The 24649-nt window shown below is 46.1% G+C and overlaps 1 protein-coding gene across 10 annotated transcripts in view; it reads left to right on the forward strand.

Moving 5' to 3' along the window:
- DVL1 (dishevelled segment polarity protein 1) overlaps window positions 1–24649 on the forward strand; it is a 178539-nt gene that overhangs the window by 66102 nt on the left and 87788 nt on the right. For 6 of the 10 annotated variants that reach the window (XM_032780010.2, XM_032780009.2, XM_032780008.2 and 3 more), the window contains exon 2: window positions 7324–7393. The exons of 3 other annotated variants lie outside the window; for them this stretch is intronic. In XM_032780010.2, coding sequence (XP_032635901.1) covers window positions 7347–7393 — 47 coding nt within the window. In that variant the 5' untranslated portion in view covers window positions 7324–7346. Of the gene's footprint in view, window positions 1–7323; window positions 7394–18644; window positions 18833–24649 lie in introns of all 10 variants that reach the window. One more of the 10 variants, XM_032780012.2, reaches the window with a different exon arrangement.

Genomic DNA, 24649 nt, shown 5'->3' on the forward strand with positions numbered 1-24649 from the left:
AGGTTAAGCATATGCTTAAATGCTTTGGTGAATTTGGGTTGAGGTCACGGCGGCTCTGTGCCAGCTAGGATGACCAGACAGCAAATGTGAAAAATCAGGAGGGGGTGGGGGTGGGGGTAATAGGAGCCTATATATGAAAAAGACCCAGAAATTGGGACTGTCCCTATGAAATTGGGACATCTGGTCACCCTAGTGCCAGCTGTAGGGTCTGCCCATGTGGCTCTGATGGCAAGTTTGGGCAGTGGGTTCTATTCTTGTCCAGATTAAATGTATACTGTCAGATCAAAACTTGGCCCAAATTGTACGGTTTTATTTTAAACAAACTTGACTAATAGAAATTTTCGGACTGAAAACTCTGAACATCCAGGCCCTGATTCACCAAAGCATTTAAGCCCTTTCAAAAACTTAAGCACTCATGGTACAAGATCTCAGTATCTTAAAAACAGAGTGGATTGATTTTAAATCACCAATTTTAATCACAATTTAAATCAGTAAGCAGGAAACTTGGTTTAAATGATTTTAATCTTGCTTTGCATTTGTAATTTTTAGTTTGACTATAGAAACGTTGATTCTCATTGGTTGGTAATTATTAAAACAAGTTGATTTGCAACTAAATAGAGCCTTCTACACTAAATTTGGTACTCTTTGCTAACAAGGAGGATACATTATATCTCCACACATTTATTTAAGGAATTCTATAGTCTAACTTACATTTATCAGATTCTTAATGTTTACTTTTTTAATAATGGTAGGGAATGATGAATGACTCCTTTTTTATTTACTAGATTTTGTGGGTTTTTTTTTTTTTCTCTCCAGATTAGTGTCAAGCTGCATTGGGATACGAATTATAATTCAATTAAAAATGCACAAGAACAGAACTTTAAATTTTTTTAAAAATAAAACTCCCTCAAATATGCTGGATAAATAGGGGAATAAAGTAAGCTTGATAAAACATGTTTTATATTTCGAACAAATTTATTAAACAAAGGATGTATGATCAGTAGTTAGTGAATTGATGTTTCTGGACATCATGTCTTTTCAAGATTTTAGAATTAGTAGATCTCATCCTCACACCTAGTTTTTATTTGTAGCTGAGATGAAGAAAACAAGCTTTCCTGCCTTTTCAGCTCCCAATCAGTTTTCTGAACTGTGACTGAATAGTCATTGAACTAGTCATTGAACTGAATTAGATGAGTAAACTGACAGGAAGAAAATATTCTCTTTGCATCTGCAGAAGAGGCTACTGTTGCCAAAAGCTGGTATGGCACTTCAACAAACTCTGGTTCCAGGTGCTTAGCCAGTGACTTCCATCTGTGCAGTGGTCTGATTTTCTTTAAAACTTTGGCAGCAAACATGTACTGCTTGGATGTTACTTTTGAATTTTAATTTAAAATATTTTCATAGGTTATAGTAAGTTTGGGCCTTGATATAGGTTGTCATTTCAAATTTAATTTTAAAATAGGCTTATTTTTTAAAAAAGTATTCAATTTAAATAAAAATCTGAAAAAAAATCAATTTTTATCCACCCTGCTTAACGCCTCCCTCCCGCCAAACAATTTATTCTTCTTTAAAACTTCTCTTCCGCTGGTCTTTACAGGAACCCCTAGAATTTCCTGCTTTGCCTTGTCGTTTGAGAGCAGTTTCTGATAGATTGCAGCTTTTGAGACAGGGATTGGAGAGTGGTGGGAAAGGTGATGGGATTTCAGCGCTCCCACTTCCTTAATCTTAATCTTAAATAAAATAAGATTAAGTGAGAACTCTCTCTAGCCTAAAGCAACAGTCATAAAAACCTAGCTGAATGTGCCCTGCTGAAAGATGACATCTGTAACTTTTTAGTAGAGATAGAAGCTGGCTTACTGGGGATTTGTTGCGAACGCACAGCTTCAAGGCAATTGCTAATTACTCCCAGTAGTCTGGAACCACTAGTTGATTTAGATACTGCTGTATTCATCTGGATGACTCCAGAGGTATAGACTGTAGTGTAGTCAACCATCTCTTCCATCACTGTGGAGTCCAGGCCAGGATTTAGGGAGGCTGTGTGCAGTGCTGTTCAGCAGTACAAGCTATTTTATTTAGCGTGGGAGCTAGGGAGAACCACAGGGTCAATCTGTGTGCAGCAGCCTCGATATAGACCTTGTTGCTTGTGAACCCAGACCAATGTCTTTTTTGCCAAGGGGGAGAGTGCATTGATTACAGGCACTATGGTATTCCTGTGCCTGCCCCAAAGGACTTAACTTAGACAAAGGCAACATTGTTACCCGTTTCCAGACTGTGAGAGCCGGGAAGCCTGACTTGCATGCGGCCTCACAGTCTGTGGCGGAGTTGGGAGTTGACCCCAGATCTTTTGAACCCCCTTCACCGCAAGGCCATCCTTCCTCGATTAGGATTGGGCATATGCTTCTTGAGTTAAATTGGGCAGTCTGTTGGCTCTCGGTAGAAGGCATGAAGAATGTGATGATTTAACATGGCTTTGATCCCAAACCTCATTTCTGGCTGAGTTTTGCTTTGAATCTGAGGGCTTGTTTGAACTTGGCACTCAAGGGGTAAGAAGCCTCGGATGGAAAACGTAAGGGGTAAAAATGTGGAACGAAGCCCTTTGAAAGGAAACCCTGGAACTGAGCCCATTTTGGGGGTGTGCATGTCTGTTTTCTTCCTAATAGTGTCACTTGAATGTCTGGTTGGTATTTACTTATTTACAAATAAATCAATCCAGTGGGTTGCCCTGAAGTTTGTAAGCAATCTTCTCCCACTGCCCTGTGCTGCTGGGGAGTTGGAACTCTAGAACAAACAAACGGCTGTTGATTTTTGTTTCCAGTGTGACTCTGTTTAGAATGGTTGCGGGTTGTGAATGCATTTGATGGCAATCCTGTGTCCTCTGTCTGCACACGCTGCTCATGCTGCATCAATGGGAGCTGCCTACGTGGATTGAGGCTGTGTTACGGGGGTCTGTGTGTGTGGTCAGTACTCAAATTGGGAGACCTCTGAGGAGAGCTCAGGAGTGAACAGTAACAGTACTGACCCCGGTGGGTGATTCATTATTTTTTCTCTTGAATTAGCATGTGAACCAATGCCCTGCATGGGGTTAGAGGTTAGCCTGTACTGCTGTCTTCAAAGATTCCACAGGCAATTTTTGTAGGAGCAGAGACCTTAATCCAGGTGTCATCATGTTCAAATACTAACTTGGGTAATTACATTTTGTCTCCTTAAGGGCCTGATCCAAAGGATATCTTTTTTTCATTGACTTAAAGGGTTTGGATTGGATCCTAAATCATCCTGCCGGTTGCCCCATAGCTGTTTTGATTGAGATTCAGAATTCTTTTCACTTTCTTCCCCAAAGTACCATGAAGTGTTCCTGCATGCTGTTAAACAGCTGCTGTGCCACATGCCAGAGGTTGCTGGAATCGTTCCTGTTTGTAAAGGATGTTGGGATGACAGTTGCTATACTGTCACCTGGTGCTTTGAAATGCCGATGCTCTTGCAGAGTGATGCTAGTCCATGTGACTAGATCTCATAGGGCTAAATGCATAGCTACTACACCTCCATGAACTGCAGAGATTGTAGTGGGGGGAATTTGGCCTGCTGTTGGTCTAATGAACTATAACTGTTCTAGATGGGCCTGAATCAAAAATTCAAGGCCACGTTCTGTGCTCTGAACCTTGGGGTGTTGGAAATTCCTACCCTGCCTTGGATTTGAAGTTTGCTGCTTGGGCCCCTCTCTGATGATTGCTTTAGGTCCCTCTCTGTTGGGTGTGTATCTGGGGAGCGGGGTGGGGAATAGGTGTGCATCTGGTTTTGGGGGGATTTTTTTTTCATGGCCAATTTCCATACGTTATGACCTGCAGTCACATGACTCCTGACAATTGTGGTTCTGATGCATGATTGCAACATGTCCAAACTGTGCAAAGATGAACAGGGCGCAGGAGCCTCATCCGAGTAGCTGGGCTGCGTACTGCAAGGGTGCATGTGGGGGGATGGAGGAGGAACAGCAGCCCTACCGCATCCTCTCTGTGAGGTGAATCCCTGTAGCAATGGATCCTTTGGGCCTTGCTCCAGTTCCCTTAGCCCTGGCACAACCCTTCTCCCCACTGGTACATTAAAACCACACAGGTTTGGGTGCCAGGGATCCTCTGCCCTGGTATAACATTGCCCCATCTCCTTCTGTTCATTCATATCCTTTCTTCAAACACAATACTCCTTTCCTTGGTAGCCGACCACGGAGCAGAAATGGAGCAGGGAGTGAGCCAGTGAGGGTGGGGGACTGACTATTACTGGGGCAGAGCAAAGGTGGTTGCAGGTGAAGATGAGGGCCAGCAAAGCAAGACAAAACCGGGATAAAGGTCCAAGACAGTGGGGAGATCCCGACTGACATCAGGAGTGGAAATGGAGCTGGGTAGCCAGAGCTTAGGTAGGCTGAAGGAGAGAGGAGGGAGAGATCACAACGGTCAAGGCATGTGGTCCCCAGACGGAAGAGGCGTTCATTCAAGCAGGCATGAGCCTCGCAGCTGTTCCGAGCCTGCCTTCCCACTAGCAAAGCGTACCTTTTGTGGAGCAGATCGCTGGGTGGGAGGATGAATGTCAGAGGCTCTAGGAAGACAGACAAATAGATGAGTGTCAAATTAACATCTGTTAATGTCCAAGGTTTGCTGCTGTTTTATTACACAGCTATAAAGCAGCAATCAAATGAGATGGAAATAAACGTTCTGTGAAAGCGAGCTGGGTTGCTCCTTTTAGAGGAAGCTTTTTGTGGGAGGCGGGTGTTTTTAATGCAGAGGGTGGAGTGTCTTTAAGAAAGCAAACTAGAGGCTGCCCAGTGGAAAATGAAATTGACATGCTTCATCTTTTGGTAGCGAACATGCACCTCCTTCCTACGTAGCTGGCATGGCGTATGGTGGGGCCGTTCCTCCTGTGGGAGTTGAGACGCTTGAATTGGACCTCCTGAAAATAAATAAAATATTGACCCCTCCAGATCTGAGATCTTGCCTTTGTTCTTGTGCCAGCCTGTGCTGTTAACAGAATGAGGAACTGAAGGGTAATATCACTCCCACTGCACTGCCCTGTGGTTCTGGCTGTTGTCCGCAGCAGCCTGCGAGATGGGGCAATGCTCCGTTCTGCTCCCTGGCATTTTCGGAGCTGCATGCAGCTGATTTAGCAGTAACTCCTCATTTGTCTCCTTCTGAAGATCACATAGCTTTGGCATCACACTTCTGCAAGGGAAAAGAACTCCAAGCTACAGCTGCACCTTGGTGCTCATCCATACCCCCTTGGGGCAGGCTGCAGCTTTGTGAACACTTCAGAAAGGGGAGTGGGGCGGGGGGAAAACTTTTATTAGCGGCAAGAGAAAAATTAATGATCCAAGAGTGGAGTGAAAGGTGCTGAAATTAAGGGGAAGGGATGACCTTGGAGCAAAGGGGCTGGACTGTGGTGCTGCAGAAGATGTGAGTTTTAAAGCCCAGCTCTGCTTCAGACTTACCCATGTGACTTCAGGGGAGTCCCTTAAAATTAGTCTATTAAACCCATTTCACAGACAAGGATTAAGAATTTCCTCTGGGCTGTCCATCCAAATTGTGAGGCGTTCAGTGTGAACAGTCTGTGTGCGAGCAGCACCTAGCACAACAGAGCCCTGACCTGGGTTAGCGCCTAGAGCAGGGGTCAGCAACCTTTCAGAAGTGGTGTGCCGAGTCTTCATTTATTCACTCTAATTTAAGGTTTCACGTGCCAGTAACAGACTTGAAAGTTTTTAGAAGGTCTCTTTCTATAAGTCTCTATAATATGTAACTAAACTATTATTGTAAGTAAAAGTAAATAAGATTTTTAAAATGTTTAAGAAGGTTCATTTAAAATGCAATTAAAATGCAGAGCCCTCTGGAATGGTGGCCAGGACCCAGGCAGTGTGAGTGCCACTGAAAATCAGCTCGCGTGCCGCTTTTGGCACGTGTGCCATAGGTTGCCTACCCCTGGCCTAGAGGCTGTACTGGAATGGCAAGGCAGGAGTGAGACTCCGGAGTTGAGAAAATGATTGGCGTTCCTTGTGGCAGAAGGACATCATTGCTGATCACGATCCACCTGCTGTTTTCAGATGATTTGAAGAACTGGGTTATAAAACAAGAGAAATGTGACCCATCACGTGGTGCATTGCTTTCCTTTATCATTAGCTGTTAACAGCTGTACCCCTCACACCCTTCCTCCACCTGCTTCCTTTCTGTTTTCCCTCTGCACTTTCTCCTACACTCTAGAGGGGGCTTGACCGATAAGGTGCTGGATACTTACTGATGTTAAAATCATTAGGATCCCACCACCTCTAGGCCTGATTCTGCAGCTTCTGCCTGCACAGAGTTCCCATCTTAAGTCCTTCCAGAGACCTGGGATCTGTGGGTCTCGGCTGTGTCTGTCTACTGTGTCTTTTTTCACACACGTTCCAGTTTTTGTGTATAACTTGGGCAGATCAAGAAAGGTGAAAAAAACGAATTGTCCGTGTTCATAACTTTCTGTCTTTGACTGTCGGAACAGCTGCAGGGTGCAGCAAGGGGGTAGTACAGGTGGCATGCTGAGACTTGAGACTGGAGTAGCTTTCACTTCCGGGTTGTAGTGTAAGTAGTAACTGGAAGTGGATACACTGTTATCAGCTTGGTCGCCTGTGTGAAATGAGTCTGGTGTTCTTGGAGCCTGATCCATAGCACTCTGAAGTCAGTGAAAAGACTTCAGTGGGCTTTGAATCTAACTCTTTTTATACAGAATCTTGCTTGGTGTTTCTGATTCTCAAAAAACCAACGAAAACTAAACTGTGCATCTAGCCCTTTGCAGACCTACTGAGATACGTTTATAACTGGCGGCAGTCACATCTTGATGCTCATGTTGGCAGTTTTTCCAGATTCAACAGTCACTAAGATGAAAAGTCTTCAGCTTAAATATCATTTACTGAGACTTCACCTCTGAACATCCTGGACTCCATAGCCAGAGAGGAGTTGACAGTTTTTGCCCACCAGACCCATTCACTGACCTGGCTAGCATTTTTTTGTCCAGTAGATGAATAACCCTCTTCGGGATGAAATTTATGGCATGCAGAGTAATTGAACAGGAAATGCACCAGAACCAGCAGCATTCCCTCTATAGGACTAGATAGCTTAGGAGATGAACAGAGCAAAAAGCACAAGAGTACAATTACACCTTCTAAAGGACTGGAGCATTACTTACAGTTTATGGTCTTGGTGCTACGTTGGGATGATCAGAGCAAAGAACTGTCTTGATGTCACGGATTAGAACCTGTTAAACGCTCCCCACCTGGATCTGATGTTGATACAAGCTCTTGATGGTTTTATTTTTCAGGGTGGTGAAGGAGGAGATCTCGGATGACAATGCAAAGCTACCGTGCTTCAATGGAAGAGTGGTGTCCTGGGTAGGTTGGTCTGTGTGTCTGTGTACATGTGCTGCGCGGTGGCTTGCATCTAGATTTAGCTGGTATATGAGTACAGCAGGGAATTACTGGCCTCATGCCTACAAACAAACTCAGATTATGGGACAGTGCAGGAGTTTGTCTCTCCCCACTCCAATACTCTCTTTGTGGTACTGACTCCGACTCTGCCTTTTAAGAATTTGTGCCTTTGTAAGGGTGTGATCATGTGTATTCACGTGTGAATAATTTTACTAACGTGAGTGATCCCACGGATTCCAGTGGGACTACTTGTTTGAATATAGTTACCTATGTGCATTATCTTTGTTGAATTGGGCCCAGACTAAGTAAGTAGAATTGAGTGGGTATGTTTGTTTGTTTAGGCCATGATTTTCAAAAATGGGGCTGAAGTTGGGCATTTAGCTGAATGGCCTGATTTTTCAAAAGTGCAGGGTGCGTAGGAACTCAATTGACCCCAATAGCATTCTGCACTGTAAAAATCAGGCTGTTTTATGATGCATCTAAATACCCATAATTGGAAATACGGTATTACCCTTAAATTATAAGCTATTTGCACGTAGTTCCTATTTCCAGAAGCATCCAGATTGTCAGTGGAAAGACTTAATTCAATTTATGAGGATCTCTTTCTTTTGCCTGAGACTACAAACTGCACAAATGCATACTGATTATATTTTTTATTGTACCTTTGCTCAAAGCCTTGTGATCTGCAAATCTGTTTCCCTGCCCACCCCCAATTTATTTTGGAATGTTTCGAGGTCCACAAGTGTGTGTGGAGGAGAAAGGAAATTAAACTTATTTTTGCTGCACGAGAACTTCAAAAATGGTCAAGGAATTTTGTAATACTTTGTCCCACCCTCCAAAGAAAGCATCGGAGTGAATCTGAATGTAGAGCTCTGGAGTAAATGTTGTATAAAAGAATGGCTGCATCCTTTTGTCCATGGTACATGACTAACAATAGGCAGAGTAAGTCAGTCTGTCTGATTTTTTGGAAGGGTCAGTTTTAAGCGTTGTGGGCTTTTTCTTTTAATGGCAAAAAGGATCTAGCAAACCAATGTCCGTTTACTATCCTCTTTGAGACTATTCAGTCTGAGACAAACATCAGATACCCTCCTATTGGTATCCAGCAGAAAATGAGAATACTAATGATTTCGTAAGAGTCTGCCTGCAATTCTAATACTTCATTGCATAATGAGGAGCACAGTTTTCAAACGTAGGCGCCTCGCTGGGATGTCCAAAGCTTGCACTTGGACACTGAAGTCTGAAAATAGGGATACCATTCACCCCTGTACACATGGCTGACACAAGGTCTGTGCATGACTCAAGTCTCCAAAATAGGGCTTAAGCTGAACTTGAGTGATGTCCACTTGCCCCTGTGCACTGTTCTGAGCACCTAAAAGCAGGGCATGAACATTGTATTTGGGCCTTGGCTTTGACAGGTGTGTCCGACTGGAATCGCCAAGCGTAGCATTCGCCGCTGGGAGTAAGATCAGTGACATTTGTTACTACAGTCTGGGGGACTGGTAGTCAAGGGGGCTGGTAGGTAGCCACTGTCTGCAGGATGGCCCATGGCCAAGAAGTAGTAAAAATAATTTATTATTCTAGGGTTATTTTCGTGGGGGAAATCCAAGCAGATCGGTTCATCGGGACCCAGCAATAACTGTAAGGCTGCATATGCTGTCTGCCATGCACTGTTCAGTGCAGTTAGCTCTGTAGGGATTGACTTTGTAACCCTCTAGTATATGGGACAAGGTCCTCAGCTGAGCTCCGTTGCTTTCAACTGAGGATCCGGCCCATAGATACACTTCTCCTGCCCCACAGAGAGCACGGGGAGCCTAAAAATATTTTACTTCCTCAGTCGTCTCGCCAGAAACACTGCTGAGGAAACTTGTCTCTGCATTGTACAAAACCTCGCTGGGCTGCTGGGAAAGTCTCTGGGCCCGTCTGCTGGAAGACGTGACTACACAGGTTTTGGCTGTCAAAGGAAACCTGGCTGACATGTTGTAGCCTGCAGTAGAATGCACATGTGCTGTATGCCGTAGAAGGAACGTGCAATGTGTTTTTAAACGTCTGTCCGTTTGGGGGTGGGAGGTTGTTTGACATACTTGTGCATCTGAGTCAACAGATACAGAACTTCATGCTTGGCTGTGAGAAACCAACTCTACATGTTCATATTGGGCCCGAGACTGCTCCGAGTGCAGCTGATCTTTACTGTTCTCTTTAGCGAGAGCAGGATTGGGCCTGTGGACGAATTTGTCTCCGCTGTACTCTACAGTATTCTCTTTCTCGCCCCTTTTAAAAGGGACACTCATTTTAAACAGTATCTTCACAACAGCTCTCTAGCCTCACTTTGGCAAAGCGCAGGCTTAGGGTTAAGACCACCTGTATTCAGCAAAGCACTTAAACATGTTTTAGCATTAAGAGTATGCTCAAATGCTTTGCTCAAATGAATCGGGATCTTTAACTTTAAAACGGCTATAGCCCAAAGTGGGAATGGTCCCCAGGCTTTAAATAGTCTATAAAAGAGGAATACAACCCAGGACTTTATCACCGAGAAATGTTTATTTAAAAAACTATTTATATAGGTCCTACGCAGCTTGCTTTGTGTTTCATCCTTGTGGCCCTGCAGGAGTAGATGACTAATAGACACTGGGATTTTTCAAAGCTGACTAAAGGATTTAGGTAGCTAAAGCCCTTAGATGGCTTTGAAAAGCTCAGCTACTATTCCCAGAAGTGTGTTGATACAAATCCTTGATGCTACCAAGGAATCAAGGGAGTAGTCAAACAAGAAGGGACATTTTAAATATCTGCCTTCATAATCGAGGGAGAAATCTCCGTGTTTGCTACATGGACAAAGTAACTAGCGTTGCCAACTTTCTAATTGCACAAAATGGATCACTCAAGCCCCCCCCTCCACTTCTTCAAGGCCCTGCCCCCTGCTCATTACATTCCCCTCCCTCCGTGGCTTATTCTCCCCACCCTCACTTACTTTCACGGGGTTGGGGTGCGGGAGGGGGTGAGGGCTCTGGGGTTGTGGGCTCTGGAGTGGGCCCAGAAATGAGCAGTTCAGGGTGCAGGAAGGGGCTCTGGGCTGGGGCAGCAGGTTGGAGTGTGTGGGAAGAGGGTGCAGACTCTGGGGTGGGGATGAGAGGTTGAGAGGGCTTCTTACCAGTGGGGCTGGGGATGAGGCGGTTCAGACAAGTGGAGCGGCGGTTCTGCAGTGTTCGAAAGCGCGTAAGGACGCGTGGAGTGAGCACTGTAACGCTCGTTGGAGGGGTCGGCTCGCTGTGTTGGGGTGGGGGCCGAGGGATGAGGGGTTGGGGGGTGAGGGCTCTATCTGGGAGTGTGGGCTCTGGGGTGGGGCCAGGGATGAGGGGTTTGGGGCAGAGGGGTTCAAAATGTGGGAGGGGGCTCTGGGTTGGGGTGAGGGTTCCACCTAGGGGTGCAGGCTTTGGGATGGGGGGTTGGGGTGCAGGAGGGGGCTCTGGCTTGGGGAGGGTTGGGGCACAGGCTTACCTCCAGCGGCTCCCAGCCAGCGATGCAGCAGGGTGGCTAAGGTAGGCTTCCTGCCTATCCTGACTCCACATCGCACTCTGGAGGCGGCCAGCAGGTCCAGCTCCTAGGCGGAGGTATGACAGGCAGCTCTGCATGCCGCTGTCACCTGCAGGCACCGCCCCTGCAACTCCCATTGTCTGGGAACTGGTGCAAGTGAGAAGCCAGTGCTCGGGGCAGGGGCAGTGTGCAGAGCCCCATGGTTCCCACCTCAACCTAGGAGCTAGACCAGCTGGCCGCTTTTGGGGTGCAGCGCAGTACCAGGACAGATAGGGACTAGCCTGCCTTAGCTCCATAGCACTGCCAACCGGGCTTTTAATGGCCTGGTAGGCGGTGCTGACTGGAGCCACCAGGATCCCTTTCCGACTAAGTGTTCGGGTTGAAAACCGGACACACTGTCACCCTAAACTGTTCCTGTGTTCAAGCGTGTTTTTTGCACTGGAGAATAAAACCAACATTGAATAAATACCGATGATCCAGTCAGACCTTCCAAGGCCAGCAGAGTCAGGAGCTCTGTTCCAGGACTGGATCTGTCCCTGAGTGGCTGATGGCAGTGCTCTTCTCTCTGCGTGGGTCCTGAACTCTCTTGTGTTACTCGACACTGCCAGGCTGGAGGTCCCTTCTTTTGGCTGAGCTGTTAAAACTGAGCAACCTGAAAACGGGAGGTAGTTAAAGGCCCCGTAAACTACTTCCCCATAGTAAGAGGCTTCAATCTCTGTGCCATGTTTACATGTCAGTTGGTTGGATTACATGCTGCTCACCCTCGCTTGCCCCTGAAGTTTTAGTTGTGCTGCGTTCTCCTCAGCCTTTTGGCCAGCGGTGCTGCATTGCACTCCAGTGCCGGGGGACCAGACCCCGCTGCAAATTTCTTGACAACCGAGGTGCTGTGAAGTGTATTAACAAAGGGAGCAAAGCGTTTGGGTGAAAGGGGCCCCAGAAATGCCCATGATGATGGCTGCTACTATGGCATGCAAGCAGCATCCATTTGAAAGAGATGGAAGTGAATAGCGGCTTGCTGAACAGGAGAAAAACAAGCCAGCCAAACCCTACGAGCTGCTTCTCAGTTCTCTATGCCCTGCTCATGAGGAATGACCCAAAGGCCATACCTGCTGCTCAGAGCCATTCCCCCAATTTAAGCTGCTAAACTGACAAGCATTTATGCAAACAGGCTGATATTCAAGCAGCCTTCTGCATAGCTGGGCCGGGCCCTTATCCTTTCCAACACATTCACTATCTCCGTGGGGTTTATTTTTATCTAACCTAAATTTTCTTGCTGTTTTGGAAGCAGTTATACGTGTGATTTAGTGTACGTAGGGTCGGAGATCCCTAGTTTTGCTCTGACAGTGGGACGAGTTTCTGATTCAGGGCTTGGCTACACTAGAAATTTCAAAGCGCTGCCGCGGCAGCGCTGCGGGAGCGCTGTCGCGGCAGCGCTTTGATGTGTGAGTGTAGTCAGAGCGGCAGCGCTGGGAGAGAGCTCTCCCAGCGCTGCACGTAAACCACATCCCTTACGGATGTAGCATGCAGCCCTGGGAGCCGCGCTCCCAGTGCTGCCGCCCTGATTACACTGACACTTTACAGCGCTGTATCTTGCAGCGCTCAGGGGGGTGTTTTCTCACACCCCTGAGCGCGAAAGTTGCAGCGCTGTAAAATGCCGATGTAGCCAAGGCCTTAGTCTAAGCCAGCCAGTTTGGTGATTGCATAGTGCTAGCCCTCCTGTGCAGAACTGACATTATTGCAAAGGTAGTTAAATTTTGGGCTGTCGGAAAATCCATTTATCCATACTAAGGATTAAAGGGACTTTGATTGTTCACCTGCTGCTGTTCACTGCTGTTACAAAAACCCATTTATTTAGGCAGTGGATAAGGGGATGAGACTTGGACTCGGGAGACTCGAGTTCCATTCCCAGCTCTGTCAATGACCTGCTTTGTGACAATGAGTGGGTCACTTGCTGACTGTGTGCCTCTGTGTTCCCATCTGTAAAATGGGGATCACAATATTTGGCTTATTTTGCAAAATGCATTGAGATCTACACATGAACAGTGACAGATGAGTGATGTTACATATTTTTACATATGTTGTTTTTAAAAATCCCAGTGTCCCAAAGTCTCTGAAATGCATCTTTGTAAGAGGCTCAGTTTTATTATTAATTGAGTTAGTTTAAGCATAGGGTGCTGGACACTTTTCCAAACTTGCAAGAATGGATAATCCAGGGGTTTCTCCCTTATTCCAGTTTTTCCCATCCATTCCTACGTGAAATGAAAGCTGTTGCTACTTATATTATGGTTGCTCCCAGAGCCTTTGGCCAAGATCAGGGCCCCACAGTGCTAGGTGCTCTGTGGATACGTAGTAAGAGACTCCTCTGCCCCCAAAGCTTGTAATCTAAATAGGTACAAGACAAAAGAAACCAATCCCTATTTTGCAAGTAGGAAACTGAGGCACAAGAGGGAAGTGACTTGCCTGCTGTGACCCCAGGCACCTCTGTGATTTGAACCCAGCTCTCCTGTATCCCAACCTAATTCCTAATCATAAGGTCGTCTTTCCTCTTTCTTAAACGGGAGCCTCGCAACCAGCAGGATGGCTTGAAGGACGAGTGAATTTTTTTAGCGTAATGTTTGTTTATTTATTTAACCTTCTAATGGGATTGTTAGAAGCAGCATGGGAACGTGAAGGAGAAATGCTGGGACCCATTGAAATGGAATTTTCTAAAGAGAGACTAAAAAACCTGCCAGAACCCAAGTCTCCAACGATTCAGACGTCAGGATATACTTGAAAAGAGAGAGAGAAACCTCAAAAGCTTTACGTTTTAATTGGGCTCATCAAAAATGTCAGTGCCGGCTGTGTGTTCTCTCTCTCTCTGCTGACAGAGGTAGCGTGTTTTGTTAATTTTGTGACAACAGTGGCATTCAGAGGCTGCTGTTAATTACGGAGGGCCCAATCCTGGGAGGTGCTGAGTGTTCTCTACTCTGCGTGAAGTCAATGGGAAAATTCTCATTGACTTAAGTGCTGCAGAATCAGGCCCAATACCTCCTATAAGCCCAGTGAGCCTCGTCCTGTGCCGTTGACTTCTGTGGGAGCAGGGAGTGTGTGTGATGGGAGAAGAAAGGGATCAATGCGTGGTGGGTGGATACCATTTAATCCATTTCATAAAATTCATGAGTCTGGACCAGCGGCGGCTCATGGCACCAGCGCTCCAAGCGTATGGTTGGGGCGGCAAGGCGTGGGGGGCGCCCTCCCGGTCCCTGTGAGGGCAGCAGTCAGGCAGCCTTTGGGAGCTTGCCTATGGGAGGTCCGCCGGTCCCATAGATTCAGCGGCAATTCGGCAGCAGGTACGCCAAAGCCACGGGACAGCAGACCTCCTGCAGGCATGCCGCCAAATCCGCGGGACCGAAGGCAGCGTGCCTGCCGTGCTTGGGGCAGCGAAAAAGCTAGAGCCGCCCCGGTCGGATCTAGGTGGGGACTGGGAAACCCCTTCGTCATACCTGACAGGAGGAAGTCTGGAGTGGCCCCCTTACTGCACTTGGTCTCCCTTTACTGACAAGGTGAGGAATACTAGGGGTTGTACCATTTAATGTAGCCATTCGCTCAGAGAAGTGCAGGCCTCTGGATCTGTGAATTACAGGGGTCTCCGCTTTCTCGACACAGGTGGTTTGCAGTGGCTGCAGTTCTCAGCCCTAAAGCAAAAATGCAGTGCGACCTTTTGAGCAGTGCAAAATGTGGTGTCTCCTTAAAGGGAGAAGCTGAGAGATTCTTCCCAGATGGTGGTGTAACAGACGCAGTAGCCCTGCTTTTTACAGCAAGGTTCCAATCCTGCCGCGCTCCATGCGGACAGACCTGCGATGCAAGGAACTTACTGCCCTTTGTTCTGTGCTTGTACATGGGGGTGTTCAATGGAAAATGACGTTTTAAGGCTACACATTCCAGTAGAAAATGCTGAATTTAAGATTGCACGTGACCTTAACTTTGCCTCCTGCTTTGTGCAAGCATGTTATGAAACAGTTTCTAATTACTGGATGGCATAGTATTTCTCAACATGGGGATTAATTAGTATTAATTAGCTTATGTATTTATACAGCTCTTTGAATATGTAAATGGCTGAAAGGTCTCGTGGAAGGTCATGTAGAAACATGTGTTTTTAATGAAGAAGTCACAAAACCAACCCTAAAGAATCAAACTCCTTGGAAAAGGAACCTCTTGTGAAGAGCAGCGTTTGCAGCTCAGAGAAATGTTGTCTCTTCATTTCTGAGACCGTTTCCTGCATTGACGTCAAACTTCCTAAGCGACTGAAACTCCCTGGGAAGATCCTTATTTTCATCTGGGCCTGTAAGGATCTAACCAGCCTTACTGGATCTGGGCTATGCATGACTCCTCTGAACTCACATGGCAAATCTTTTAGAGGGATGTTCATCCCTAAGGGTTAGTCTATACTTGAACATTTTCCAAAACAGTGATTCCAGAATATTTATCCCAGAATCCAGTGGATTAAATTAAATTGGGAAAAGGCATTTTGATTCTGCCATAAGAATGTCCACATGCGGATTTATAACTACTTCAGAATAGCTATTTTGGTCAATTTCCAACTGTAGATAAGTCCTGACTTGTTCCAAAATTTTCTTCCATTCCATGTGCTGATAAACTAAAGCCCCACAGAAGAGCTGTAGATTATGCTGCTTCTGATTGTTTTGCAGTTGGCTAGCTTGGGTTAGTCTTTGTAGATTGTTTTATGGTTACGTTGCTTGTCGTCATCTCCTTACCAAGGCCTGCTAATAAGTGCTAAATGTTACTATGATGAGGTATTCACTATCTTTCTGCCGCTCTTGGTGTTCCTGATGCTTGTAATGCCGCAATCTGGGCTAATGCTTTTGAAATCAGGGAACATCTTATTTGGATATTTGTGTTCATAGCTTAGTTCCTCCAAGCCAGACAATGCTCCTTTTTTGGTCGCTTGTTTCACTTTTTTCCAGGAAGAACATTGGCTTTGTTTGTCTGTTCTTCCCTAGATGAAATGAGATTCATCAGGTGATGGAGCAGAAGTCTTCATTGTCTTGAGCGTCAGCCCAGGGCTCTTAATGCCGAGGGTCAGTTTGGTTGCGGAGTCACAGAAATCAAATCTGGAAGCTTAGAGATCACACTAGTATTGCAAAGATCAAGGAGCACAAGCAAATAGATGCCCTATATCAGCTGTTCCAAACCAATGGTTATTGCCAAGCCTTTTGCAACAAGTACCCTAGTCTCCCATTTGCTACGTTATTAGTGTTGAGTCTGTTCTTAGCCCCTTGTGTACACCACTATTTAGCTGCCATTAGGGTGACCAGATGTCCCTATTTTTGGGTCTTTTTCTTATATAGGGTCCTATTACCCCCCAACCCCTGTTCTGATTTTTCACACTTGCTGTCTGGTCACCCTAGCTGCCATTCAGCTGTGTATGTTGTAATTCATTGTCAAGCGAACAGTTTCCACGGAGGGGTAAGTGTGAGCAACTGAACAGAAGGCAATGGGCACTGGTTGGTGCAGGCAATGTAAACTATCCTCTGCCTCAAAAGACTGAGAACCACCCAGCAGCCATAAACTCATCTCTACGTTTCTATGTGTGCCGCTAGCTAGGATTCAGTTTGTAGCCCTCCTCTTACCGATTGTTTACGACACCCTTTTACAGACAATGACATTGACGCGCTGCGGTTGACTGTGCTGAATTATCAGCTGAAACATCTGTGCCTGACCTGCATTACCAATTGCAAATTACTTTTTTCGCATTAATAACCATAAAATTGCAATGCTTATCTACCTTTCCTTGCCGCTAATTATTGGAGCAGGTTTATGTTAATCTTACTGTAAATTAATTGTTCACAGTTTGGAACCTTTTAACATCCCAGTCACTTGAACTGAATAGAAAATTGCATCCATGCATTTCAGGCCTAGCCTAGTGACAGCCTTCTCTTTTGGAATAAGGATGTTTTTCAGCATGACCTGCTCCAGTACCTGGCTTCCCACACAATGGATTTGAGCTGCCTTTGTTTCCTTCACTGTTTAAATCAAGTGTCTGCCTATAGCTAGGCTTGGAAGGATTAGATTTTTATTGGTAAATGTCGGTAAACGTCAATTTAATTGTAGACGCACGTGCTGATAATGTATTTCCATCGGTGATGATCAAAATTTACAGACACGCAAAGTAAGAAAAATGCTGCTTGTAAAGTTGTTAGTGTTTGATTTAAGGACATTTAGCTTGTGATGCTGACAATTTCGTGTTTTAATAGTTATAAAGCTTTACCTTTTTGAATCTCTCTGCTGTCATTAAATTATCTGATTCCCCCGCCCCCAGTTTCTCTCAATGGAAAATTGAAATTGATAAAAAATAAAGAAATGCTTAAAGCCCATCGTTTAGTGCAAATGTGAACATTTACATCAATAAAACCAGAAAACAAATGCTTAAAAATAAACATCTATTGAAATTTATTTAAAAAAATATTTTTTTAAAAAAAAGGTACTCCACCAAGCCTACCTACAGCAAACTCCTTGACTCTCACTGAGTCAGTTGAGATAACTGGGCTCTTCTACTGTAATTCTTTTGTGTGTGTATAGACATTGCACATCCTGGCAGAATGTTTAAAAACTGGAGCATTTGGCATACGTGATGTGGCTTAGTAGTCCCCGCCTATCTTTCTCCAGAGGTTGGTGCAGCAATTACTGACGCTTTGAAGTTACAAGACGAGTGACATTTAGAAAGTTCTGAGTTTCGTCTCTTTTTTTAATAACATCTGAATCGTTATATTTGTCATCGGCAGGAGCTTTGATCTTGGCGTCACATGCTGGACTGGTTTCCATGGGCGATATCTTTAAAAGGAGGTTTTGCAACCCTTCAGCTGTTGCTTGTTTCCCCTCTCTTTGGAACTGCCTTTATTTATACCCGCGAGTGGCAAGTCACAATCACTGCTTCTGACTGGCGAACAATTGCGTGGCCTCCTATTATGTTTGTCGTCCCACCTCCTCCATCCCTGCCTTGGCCTGCTTGTTTGTCTCATCCACTTGTTGCATCTTATGGTCTTTTTTTAAAGCCTAAGTGATTTGGGCCTGTCATTCTCGATTTCTAAGGCACCTACTCAGTGGGGCCCAACCTGGTTGGCCTTTAGGCACTAGCACAGTATAAACGTTGTTAATAAATTGCATGCCAGTCTTTCAATTGCACGAACGCATAGTAAGAGACAGGCCCTGCCCTGAAAAGCTTTCAGCTCAAATGAGCACAGCCGACAATGGGACCATTATCTCCATTTTAGAAATGGGGCACGAAGGGGGAAAGGGCTGGAGTGACTTGCCCAATGTCTCAGACAGTCCATGGCACAGGTGGGAGTCGAACTCTGATCTCCTGAGTCCCAGGCAAGTGTCTTAAGTGTAAGTCCATCTTCCTGACAAAATGTATGGCCACTGAACGAAGTGACGGATAAAGGGCAGAGGCCAGGAGTCCAGCTGGATTTTATCACAAGACGTTCTGCTACAGGCCTCAATCCAGAGCCAGCAAGCAAACTCCAAGTAGAAAGATTCCTCCCACCTCCCCCGCAAGAACCACAAAGTACCAAGTGGGTGGGGGAATCGATTTCTCTGCAGATCAGGACTGAACTGAATTTGCAGAGCGGCATGAGAAAAAGTGCAGGTGTAGGCAAAACCGTAAGGCTGGATTCTGCTCTCTCACCAGTTTTGCATCGATGCTAGTTGCTCCTCCTGTCCTGCGTGGACGTGAGAAGAAAATTGGGCCTTTAAGAGGGGTCAGAAGATTCCATTCCCCAGCGGTCGGGCATGGAAGTGGGGCAGACAGACCTACCTTCTCTCCAACAGTGACAGGAGCTGAGCTGTTGATGGGGGAGGGCAGGTGCTGATGAGCAGGTGAGTGTAATCTGGGTATTCTGCCTCTCTCCGCCATCAGGAGTTGTTGGGTGCAATATCTGTATATTTATTGTTTCAAAAATGTACTTCACTGCAGCCCATTTGCAGGACTGCGGGGGAGGGAGGGGATGTGATTTCTATATCAGTAGCAGCACAAGTTCAGGGACAATCTGCCAAACAGTTCAAGCCCCAGCCACCAAAGAATGGATTCTTGTCCTAGCAGTGATTCTATGCTAGCTAGAACCCAGGAGGCCAAGCTACTGGTATTTCAGGCTTTCGTAAGTGGTGCGTAGTCTGCGGCAAGCCCCAGTGTCACGGGATCAGAGTGCACGTGAGTGACCAGGAGGCAGCCGGCGTGGGCTGGTGTAGCCGTTCATCTGTCATGAATACATTAGCGGCTCATAGGGCAATGACAGTAGCATGAAAGATGGATTGGGGCCTGATCCATAGCCCATTGAAATCAATGAGAGTCTTGCTGCTGACTTCAGTGGGCTTTGGATCAGGATCCTTGTGGGTGTGTTTATCTACTGGACTTATAGGAAGGAATTGTCAGCTGTGCTGCTAAGAAAATGGATCCTCTTATGTATACGCCACTCATATGAACTTGTCCTCTGGAGCAATCTGTGGGAGCCCTGGCGATGTGTGTGTGTTGGTGTAGTTTGTATTTAGCATTCTAACCAGAGCCATGATGCGACTTGTTGGCTATATTTGAGGGTAAAGGACAACCTCCTCCTTTGTTGAGCTAAATCACAAATCAACTTTGTTTGTTTCACGACATGACTTTAAATCACATTCTGGCTCTTGCTTCGGCGAGGCTGCTGCTTAATCAGTTTAACATGCATGGGACACCCTTTGAAAATTAAAATAGACACAAGCAAACTCCCAATTCTCAATTCCTAACCTCCAATGGTTTGCAAACAACTTTGTTTCTCACTTGGTGTATCTGATCAGATGTTTGAAAGAGATTATAAAGACGTTTTGAAGCATGGAAGTAACACTGAGAAGATGATGTGACGCTTTTTAATATATATCTATCCCAGTGTGCTATGAAGTACTGTTATTCAAATACTCTTCTGTCTGTTTCTAGACTCCCCACACCCCTCTAGTCCTCCAGATCTTGCAGTATTTAACCAGGAATTTGTGTGACTCATTGTGAAGATTTCCCAAAGTGGCCGTTGATTTTTGGGTGCCCAACTTGACACTTTAAAGGGACCTTCATTTTCAGAAAATCTTAGCACCTGCCCTCTGAAAATCAGGCCCATTTAGAGTGCACCAAATCACTAGGCATTACTGAAATTCTTGACCCATTTGTTTTAGGACTTATCTATATGAACAGTTAGACTGTGTCCACATTTGAGCTGGGACATGTGATTCCCAGGTCATGTAGATGTACTAGTTCCCCTTGAGCTGTGTGCTAAAAAGAGCAGTGTCTCTGGGGCAGTGCAGGCAGTGGCTTGAGCTGGCTACCTGAGTGTGTACCCACTCCAACCCCCTTGGTACATTCTCTGGTGGCCAGCCCTAGTTGCCGCGTGGATATGGTAATTTTTTTAGCATGCTCGCTCAAGCAGCGCTAGCCTGGGTACATCGAAGTGAGCTGGTTATCCCACCTCCCAGCTCAAATGTAGATGCAGTCTGAGTGCACAGCAAGCTGGGGCGCAAAGCTGCGGTGTACTGGTATGCTGCGCGCAATCTGGCGTGTGGTTACTGCTACTGTGCATTAGCAGTTCCCTGCTATGCGTTGCTCTATTCCCATTTCAAAACAGACTGACCCCAAGTGAGCTAAGGACTCGTAATGCTCGTTAGTAGGATCCTCAGAGCTAGTTAGTTTGCTAGGGCACTGTAGATTTACGTCCCAGGTACTGACTGTTCCTCTAGACCACGCCTAAGTTTTAACTGAATGTAAACCAACCAACCCCAATTCCCTTGAGCTGCTCTGTTGCAAGAAATGACTTCCTTGATCCGTAAACCCTTCAACACAAGTTGTGGGTACTTCTTGATGCCAATGGGACTGCTTACACGGGCAAAGTTATCTATGTGCTCCGGGGTTTGCAGGATTGGGGCCTTGCTGGGGATTTTTCTGTGGAAAAGCCAGTGCAGTTGTGGGAGCAGGGAGACAGACAGACCCAGCCACCCACCCTCTTCAGGCATTGCTGCAGCTGCTCCTGCAGTGCTTTCACAGCCTGCCCATTGATGTTGGGGAATTTGAAAAGAACTAGCCCGCAGGTAGCTGCTGACTCGGAACCAGCCGAGAGGCCTCTGCCAGCAGTTCACGCACAGTGGGTTGGCCATTATCACTGGTTTTTTCGGAAAGCTTTGCGACATCTGAGAACTATTGGCTGAGTGACTGGTTTGTGACATCCAATTTCTGATTGGCTCTTAGTGATGTCATACTTGTCTCTCTCCGCCTATAGTATCTAGGTGCAAAAAGAGATTGCTTTGTCAATGGACTGAACTGTTTGTCCTCTTGTATGTACACTTCCAGATGCTGCATTTCTGCGCAACTGCTATTCCACTTGTCAGGTAGAGTCACGCAGCCTTGTGCCGTACAGGGTTGCATAGGAGACCTGGGATTGTTTAGTAATCTGTCGCCAAGAGTCAGTGTCTCTTAGTGCATAATTGAGGCAGCGGATGCAGAATCTAAATAATCCAAACAAGCAGCTTCCCGCTGATTCTAATTTGTAAAAGAAATTACAGCCGGACTTTTCTCTTTCCCTGTCAGAATACAAGCTCATGTGCTCCTCTGCTGTTGGCAGTGGGGACTGAATGTCCTGCCCATTTTGCCGGGAGAAATATTCTGGGTCTGGATGCGTGAAGCCTGAGCAGGAGGAAAAGATTCTGCTCTATGATGCATTGATCTTCCCTAGCACAGCCTGCATTTTCCAAAGAGCTTGGTGGACGTGATGCATGTTGGGTACAGGAACATCTTGGAAATCCGGCCATTTGTGCCTGCGTGGGAGCTGTTGAGAACTTTGAAAACTGTCCCTAGCCATGGGTGTGGAGCCCTTGAGAAGTGGGCCTTGTGTGAGTCCATTGTTGGTGGCAATCGCAAGATCCTACATCACTTGGACTCAACCTTCTTTATGTCTGTGGCCTTGTTTCTGTTCATACTCCAGCCGGCCCCACTACCTACTTTTGACCTCTCTATGTGCTTGGCATGCCCTCTCTGATCATGTTTGCCAAACCCCTTCCTCCCCTTCAAATCCGTTTTAAAATCTTCTGGCTGTCGTTTCACCTCTAGGGAGCGAAGGGGAAGGGGTGGGGCTTGGACCCAGCCGGGGTGTTAAAATGAAGGATAGCAGAGGAGTTGAAGGTGGCTCCTTAGGCCTTCCTGTCACTCAGGCAGATGCTAATGGTACTGTCATTGAGGACACAGAATGGGGGTTAAGTGGAAAGATCAAAGCTTAGTTTTGACTCTTTTCTGCTAGATATCAAGCCATAGAAGTGAAATAGACACTGGGGAGGGGTAGGGAGAGGGAGCTGTTCTCCCACTGATGAAAGCAGATGGCCCTGCCTACACTTACACGCTTTGCACAAGGGGTGAGGAGACCCCCTAAGGCTGTGAACGCTGAAGCCCAGCTGTCTCCAGTCACTTTCGAGACCCTCGTTATAGTCCGTTCCCCTTTGCCATATGTCAGAGGAGATGCAGGGCTGAGGAATCATGGGCTGATATTCTGTTTTATTAGACACAGTCAGCGGCATGCTAACTGGAGCTCCTCCAAGCTTTGCAACTGAGGACGTTTTTAGAGCTTTCCCAGACTTGTGCCTGGGATGGAGAGAAGAGTGTGTTCTTGAAATAGAATAGTTTGAAGTGAGGCCAGATATTTTGCAAAAAATCTGGAGAAAGAGCTGAAGTTGGCGGGCAACTTCTTGATAGGAAATGGGATGCCTGTTAGTGCTCTTGGCACCAAGTAGCATGAGGACGACATGGTCTTTGCACCAAAGATCTCTTGAACAGACCAAGCAGTAGAGCTGGTGTCTGACCCAAACCCCACTGAAGTCACTGGGGGTCGGATATGGCAGCAGTGAAGATCATCAAGATAGACTAGAATGTATGGACGTGTGTTTTTTCATCTGCCCCTCAGTGCCCTAGTGGGAGAGACCTCTGCTCTGCCTTGAATACAGACGGGCCCATGCTGAAACATTTCCCTGTGGATTTTAAGCCCGCCCAATGTTTGCAGGGTTGGAGGGCAGCGTACTGCCTAGTGAACCATTAGCACAATTTGCTGAGTAACTTGGGTTGTCCTTGGGGCAGTCTTCTGTCCCAGGCACTAAAGTAAATCCCGTGTCCTGATCTGCCTGTGTAGACTCGCATGTCTCTGTGGAGCCCTGTTGCCTTTGATGGGACTCCATCCAGACAGATGGTTGGATCCTTTTGCGGGATCGGTGCCCACACAGGCAGTGCTCCTGAGCACTGGTTCTCAACCTTTCCCGACTACTGTGCCCCTTTCAGGAGTTTGATTTGTCTGTTATATCCCCAAGTTTCACCTCACTTAAAAACCACTTGCTTACAATATCAGACATAAAAATAAAAAGGTGTCACAGCCACACTAGTTCTGAAAAATTGCTCATTTTCTCATAATTATAAAATAAATCCATTGGAATATAAATAGTGTACTTATATCTCAGTGTATAGTATACAGAGCAGTATAAACAAGTCATTGTATGCAACTAGATTGTACTGACTTCACTAGTGCTTTTTTTGTAGCCTGTTGTAAAACTAGGCAAGAATCTAGTTCAGTTGATGTGTCCCCTGGAAGACCTCTGCGTGCCCCAGGGATACATGTACCTCTGGTTGATAACCACTGCTCCTGGGGACAATGGGCCATGTCTCTGGGGCTTTACCTGCGGCAGACTATAGAGCTATGCCTTCATGTGAAATAATGACTTTCTGCCCCTAACAAGAGGTGATAGTTACGGCATTGACTGCAGAAATCCTGACTAACGGCTCTTCTTAATTAGGTATTTATGCACCTTCCCTCCTTGTCCTTAAGGGGGCACAGATGCCAAGCGCTCCAACATTACACACAGCAGAGCTGAGAGATTTTAAATAAGACTTCTAAGGAAGCTGCGTGTTTAGGTTCTTAGACCCACGTGCACAATAACTATTGATGCAGAGTAAAGTGCACTATGGAACACTCCCACCAACCTAGCATGGCCTCAGTTGTGGGTCAACTTAACAAATCTCATCCTAGGCCCAGTGCAAACGCATAGCAGGAGGTAGTCCCTGAGTCCCTGCGCCAAAGAGCTTATAGTCTAAATAATATGTCACAGGGTGAGGTGGGAAACTGAAGCACGGGAGGTGCAGTGATTTGCCCGAGGTGTCACATAAGGTCAGTGGCCTAGCTGGGAATAGAACCCAGGTGTCCTGACTCTTAAGCCAGTGCACTATTCACATCTCTGACTCCAAATGGGAACCTTTGGATTTATGTGCACCTGAGTGATCAGTTGATGGTGTACCTAGGTTAAGCTTTCAGGTGGGATGAGTGACTGGGGCAGTGGGGTGCATCCATATGGGCATTTGATTGGATTAAGTTTTAACCCCTGCAAATTATCGGGCTAACTTTGACCACTGCCTCCCGGCCACTAAATTAAATTGCTTTTGCCTCTGGTTGCCAGTTGCATTTTAATTGGTTGAAAGACATTTGAATCGATTAACCCCACTAGTGTAGAGAAGTGCTGAGGAGTGAAAGACTAGGTCATGGCCAGAATATTGTATGGGGGGCCAGATTCACCCTGGCATAATGGAGTAGCTCCATTGACTTGATTAGAAATATACCACAGATCAATCAGCTGTGCGAGGTCCAAGTCCACCCTTCA

This window comes from Chelonoidis abingdonii, chromosome 23, assembly GCF_003597395.2.
Source record: "Chelonoidis abingdonii isolate Lonesome George chromosome 23, CheloAbing_2.0, whole genome shotgun sequence".
Lineage (NCBI taxonomy): Eukaryota > Metazoa > Chordata > Testudines > Testudinidae > Chelonoidis > Chelonoidis abingdonii.